The sequence below is a fragment of the Eptatretus burgeri genome, chromosome 9 (genome assembly GCF_056783735.1).
Source record: "Eptatretus burgeri isolate ZD-2024b chromosome 9, Ebu_testis_v1, whole genome shotgun sequence".
Classification (NCBI taxonomy): Eukaryota; Metazoa; Chordata; class Myxini; order Myxiniformes; family Myxinidae; genus Eptatretus; species Eptatretus burgeri.
In genome coordinates, this window is record NC_140969.1 from 26,480,478 (window position 1) to 26,486,477 (window position 6,000).

General features: G+C 48.7%; 1 protein-coding gene across 7 annotated transcripts in view; it reads left to right on the plus strand.

The window, feature by feature from the left end:
• The window catches only part of LOC147019757 (C4b-binding protein alpha chain-like), a 73,037-nt gene extending 67,333 nt beyond the window's left edge, over positions 1-5,704 (plus strand). For all 7 annotated transcript variants that reach the window (XM_085894439.1, XM_085894437.1, XM_085894432.1 and 4 more), the window contains one exon: positions 4,657-5,704. In XM_085894439.1, coding sequence (XP_085750565.1) covers positions 4,657-4,753 — 97 coding nt within the window. In that variant the 3' untranslated portion in view covers positions 4,754-5,704. The remainder of the gene's footprint in view (positions 1-4,656) is intronic.
• Positions 5,705-6,000: the final 296 nt, after the last annotated feature.

Consider the following 6,000-nt stretch of genomic DNA (forward strand, 5'->3'; position numbering starts at 1 on the left):
ATACTCTGCAGAGCATTGGTGCTGCTAAGCAGTCTCCTTGGCTATTGGACACAATCCTGGATGGGTCGCCACTCTAACACAGGATACCAGCAAGCTGGCACTCATTTTGCCGACCTCGGAAGGATGACAGGCAGACTCAACCTCACCTGGTATTAATTCAACAGCCGAATGGGATTTGAACTCGGGATCCTCAGATCCCAAGCCCACCACCCTCACCATTAATCCAACACCAGGCATATACCCCTGATGAACTTCAGTAACAACTGGAAATAAGTTCGAGGTGGTATCACCACATCTCACAGCACTCTTCCAGAGTATAGTTCAGACATCAGATTGATCCGTTTTGGTGGCACCCCATGAAGACCAAGAATCCTCCAGAGGGTATCCCGATTCACTGTATCAAACGCTTTGCAGAGAGATCAACAAAGGCTGCAAGCAGCCCCTGCCGAAACTCTCGTCTGCGTTCAGTGAGGATCCGAAGGGCAAGGGTGCGGTCAATCGTTGACCTCTTTGGTGTAAAGCCTGACTGCTCTGGGCGCTGGTGCTCAAGTAGATTGTGGTGAACCTTATCAAGAATTATCCAAGAAAAGACCTTGCCCAGCACTGAGAGCAGCATCACCCCTCGGTAGTTGGTGCAGTTCTGGTGATCACCTTTCCCTTCCCTTTCCAGAGAGAAAAACAAGGCCCCTCTTCCATTCCGTTGGGATGATGCCTGTGTTCCAGGCAGGGTACAGAACTGCATGCATCGACACGAGTACAGCATTTCCACCAGCCTTGAGAAGTTCAGCATTGATGTCACAGATCTCAGGAGCTTTACCCCATTTCAACCGGTTCACCGCAACCTGTGTTTCCACAAACGAAGGTGGATTGCAGTTGATTGGAGGGTCAGTACTAAGAATAGTAACACCCCTGACATCCAACTCAACAGCTGGTGGATCAGCCTGATTCAGCCGCTCAAAGTAACCAACCCAGTGGGCCTTCACTTCGGACTCCTCTGTCAAGTTCAGACTTTATCCTGGACTACTAAAATTATGCCTGCTGGGTTCCTGTGCATGTTCGGGACTTGAAGACTATTCCTGAAGCACAGCTTTGGTTTTCCTTTGGAAAAGGAAAATACTTCAGGTATTTCCATAACCCCACCTGCCTTGAACTTAGTGAAGAAAAGTTCAGTGCACGCCCTTTTCTTCCATGCTTTTACTGGGTCTGATGTGACATCACAATTCAATGGTAGAACAAAAAAGTCACTTGAGAAGCATGCAAGGTATTTCCTTCAGCTACTGAGTGTTTCAAATTCCCTGGGCAGCATCCCATTGACTGTAGATCTGCCGAGCATCAGCATCGTAGAACAATTCTCTTGCATCCTCTGATGGCTCAACTCGATGTGGAAAAGTCAATGATCCGAGGAAGGAACTCTTTCCACACAAGGTTCATCTGATATATAACCTTCCACCAACACAGTCTGCTCTTCGTGAACTTGCAAATCAGACACTATACTGAGCTAGCATCTGGGTGACAAGCTTCAAACTGCATGGAATATCCCCAATCAATATGCATTTGGCTCGACGAAGGACAGTAGGTGGGAACCTCTTTGAACGACCCCACATGACGCCACAAAAAGCTGCTACAACTCAAGTATGGCTGGAAAGCTGCACCACTGTGCTCAGAGGTGTATGTGCAGGAGTACTGCACTTCATTGTATACCACTTTTCCAGTGCCGTGAAAACTCATTCCGAGGGAGCAGTTCGTTCCCTCGTCGTCGTCCCGAGGGAGCGGTTCGTTCCCCCGCCGTCGTCCCGAGGGAGCGGTTCGTTCCCCCGCCGTCGTCCCGAGGGAGCGGTTCGTTCCCCCGTCGTCGTCCCGAGGGAGCGGTTCGTTCCCCCGTCGTCGTCCCGAGGGAGCGGTTCGTTCCCCCGTCGTCGTCCCGAGGGAGCGGTTCGTTCCCCCGTCGTCGTCCCGAGGGAGCGGTTCGTTCCCCCGTCGTCGTCCCGAGGGAGCGGTTCGTTCCCCCGTCGTCGTCCCGAGGGAGCGGTTCGTTCCCCCGTCGTCGTCCCGAGGGAGCGGTTCGTTCCCCCGTCGTCGTCCCGAGGGAGCGGTTCGTTCCCCCGTCGTCGTCCCGAGGGAGCGGTTCGTTCCCCCGTCGTCGTCCCGAGGGAGCGGTTCGTTCCCCCGTCGTCGTCACGATCCCGACTACTTAAGTTCCAAGGTGCGTCGGGAGTGTCCTGTAATGGTTAAAGGAGGTTTTCGAACAGAAAATGAAGGCAGCCACTCAAGTCTCCATTATGAAATTCTTTTTAAAAATCCCAAGCGAGTCGGCCTCCAATTCATCTTCTGAGCCTTCAACCTCAACTGGACAGCCTGCCACATCTGAATGTGCCTGCCACAAGCAATATGTACTGTATCCAACCCCATTGATGACAACACTTAGTAATACGTCATTGATTTTAATGCTATTGTTTGTTATATATTTTATTTACGCATTGTTTACTGCTTTTTTGCTCCTCACTCCCCCACCCCTTCAACTGTACTACCCCTCCTCACTCCCTCCTGCTTCATCCCTCCCCCACCCCTCTTTTTCTCCCCCCACCCCTCTCTCTCCCCTCTTTTTCTCCCCCCCACCCCTTAATATACCCATCGTGCAGACAGTGGTTTTGTCCGGTCGGACCCTCCCCTCACACTGCCTTAACTTGCCCGTCCCTCGCACTACCTTCCCTTTCCGCTTCCCCCTCTTTCCTCGCTTCCCTTCCCACCTCGATATCCCTACTCTCTACCTCCTCTCCCTTCCCTCACCCTACTCTCCCTATTCTCTCCCTCCTCTCCCCTCATTCTTACGCCCCCCCTTAATATCCACGTTAGCGAAACGACGGGTTGTACTTGCTAATATATAGTTGTGTGTGTGTTCATAAAGCATAACATAGTCTCTCTGCTAACTTCCCTACCCCGACCCCTCTGTCTCTTTGTACAATCCCCCCTCCACCCCTCCTAATACAGTGCACCACCATCTTCCCACACCACCTGTCTCTGTCTGTCTGTCTCTGGACGTATCCGAACGGTTGTCTCCATACGTGTCTGGACTGTGTATCTCCGGACATGGCTGGGCGGTGGTTGTTTCTGGACAATAACTATAGTATGCCCGGTAGAAAATTGATTTCAGACTTTTCTTTCCATATTCACTGTTATTCTATGCAGAATCATTTTGATGAGACTGTATGAATTGTAATTCACACTTTACCACACGTCTGCCTACACTTCCTCTCACCTCTCATTGCCTTCCCTCCCCCCTCCACCTTCTCAATTCCCCACCCCTCTCCCCTTCTTTTCCTTCCCCCTCTCAGTATTCCCATCAGCGAAGCAATAGATGGTATTTGCTAGTGAGTAAATAAAAAGATTATAATGGCAAAAATGAGCTATTCATGAGCGCACTGGCAGCTATCTTGGATAACCTTCATCTGACCTTTCCCCAAGTGGCCGAGCTCAGGCACCCCTCCTCCCCCTTCTTAAAGCTTCCGTGTGGCCCAAACAACGTGTGCCAACTTTGGTGCTTTAGTCCAGCATGTTACAATGTTTTCCTTAAGACACGATTACTATGGCAAGTGGGCGAGTGGCCATTGTCAGAACATGTAGATAGGTGAGCATCCATTGTGGGGCAGGTGTCTATCTTGAGGACAAGAGTTCGGGTGTCCAGGAGGCAGCCATTTTGAGGGAGAGTGGGCCGGCTGCCAGTCTGAGAATGGGCAGGGCGGCCGTTAAGAGAGCAGCCCAGCAGTCCTCATGACAGTGGGCATGTGGTTGAGGGGCTATTGCGAGAGTAGGTGACCATCTTGAGGGAGGCTTGTCATGATGGTGGGAGTTGGGATGGGTGGGTGAACAGCCATGGCGAAAGCTGCTATTGAGAGCTTGGGGGTGGGGGGGGCAGCAAGGGCCACAGCGAGAATGGCCATTGCGAGAGTAGGCGTGCAGCCATTAGGAGAGCAGCTGAGCAGTCATCACGAGAGTGGGCGTGTGGTCGAGGGGCCATTGCGAGAGTAGGTGGCCATCTTGAGTGTGAATGTTCATGATGGTGGGAGTTAGGATAGGCGGAAGAACGGCCCTGTGAGCATGGGTTATTCTCATGAGTGGGTGGTCATTGCAAGAGACGGTAGCTGAGCTGGTGCACGATCAGTAATGTGTGGCTGAGCTGGTCGAGGGGTGACAGTGGGCAGGTGACCATGTTGGAGCGTGTTATGAGTGAAAGCAGCCCGCCTTACAAGAGTATGCAGATGATTGTCCCGGGCGATTGAATGTGTGGTCCGAGTCAGTGGGTTGGCTGTTGAAGGTGCGGTCCAGGTGGGTGTTGCGAATATGGGGTTCGAGTTGGCGATTGTGAGATAGCGGGCAGGTGCCTGGCCCTCGCTGGCAGCTTCTCTGAATGTTCTATAGGATATAGTATCTTGATCGCTTCTAAGCAGACGAGTCTCCTGCCGGCCAAGTTTGGGGCAGCAAGGGGCCAAAGGGCTATTGCTGTTCAAGTTATTGAAGTTGGCTTCAATGGAGTTAGTCATTGAAAATGCTGATTGTTGTGTTCATGTTAATACTCATGTGTGTCAATTTTATAAGCATATTTAATTTGTAACCGTAGATTGAACAAGTTTTTGTTTTAATACCAATTACTCGCTGCAGGGGAAAGAATGAACCTGCAGTCGTTGTCCCTCTTCATCCGCAAGAAAAAGACACCAGCCCCTTTATTGAGGAAGGAAAAGTTGTTGAAAAAGTGTGAACACCTGCCAGGAAACCAACAGCCTGCATGGAAGTAATCGACATCATAACTCATGGATTTCCTATGTGTGAAAGTACATTCTGACTTTGACCACATATGTGTGGATATAATTGCTTCTTGAGGGCAGCGATGTGGGCTTGTTGAACAAGCAGTGAGGGTGTTGTAAATGAAGCCGAAAGTATTTTGTTTTTCGATTGCTGTGTGCTTCACAATTTGTACAGCAGCTCTTATATAGTACTAATTGTCTTTATTCCTTCAATTTAAAGGCTTCTCCACATTTGTATACACTGCACTTGTAAAACAGTTTCAACTTTGGATTTTGCCAGCATGACATTTGAACAAAAAAATCAATCAAAACCAATTGTTGATAAATAAAGAAATTTTTTGTTTTTGTTGTTGCAGTTGAATGTAATTTGAAGTCAATTTATTTATCTGGTGACTCAATCTGCATTTACATTAATGTTGCTAAGTTTGTAATCCTTCAAACGAAGTCATTAAATCAACCGTAGACTTCTCATTGCACTCATAACCTCTCAACTCCCCCACCACCCCTACACAGGTTTTATTTAATTTTAAGCACCTCTACCCATACTGCTCAATATTATCTGTCCATCGTTGACTGTCATTTGTTTTTTTTCTTCTCATTTTTACACAAGCACTTCCTGTTATGACAATGCTTCTTTGCACTGACTCCACACCCTTTATCAAGCTTCTAAAATACCACAAAATTCGATCTTTGGCTTTCTGTTCCTCCAGAAAGAAACCTGATCAGCCTTGTGCACCCTCATGGCAATGGTAGTGCAGCATAATATTTGCATGTCTGCGAAATCAAATGAGTTTTTTCTTTGTTTTTTTGTCCATTGAGTGGAGCTCATCAGATTGTTGGTCAGTGCTTGATGAATTGTGTTCTTGTATTATTGTTTTGCTGAAGAATAAAGATCGTTTCACGTACGTGGCTATGCTCGCATAATCCACCATTTTTGTTCGCATACCGTAGCTTCGTAGTTATTGGTCAGATCAAGTGTGATTTTGTGACACTCCGTGCGGCCCACACTATGTCTACCATGTTTTCGGGTTTGTTTTCTGTTGCACTAACCATCCTGCATCTTAGCGCACGCAACTCGTAGAGAGGTGATAGCATCGTCGAATTGAGCTACGGAGCAGGATTTTGATAGCCCTGTTAACCCAAATGCTCTTCCATTGAAGATTTTCACATGACTGATTGCCTCACCATCATGCACTTCCAC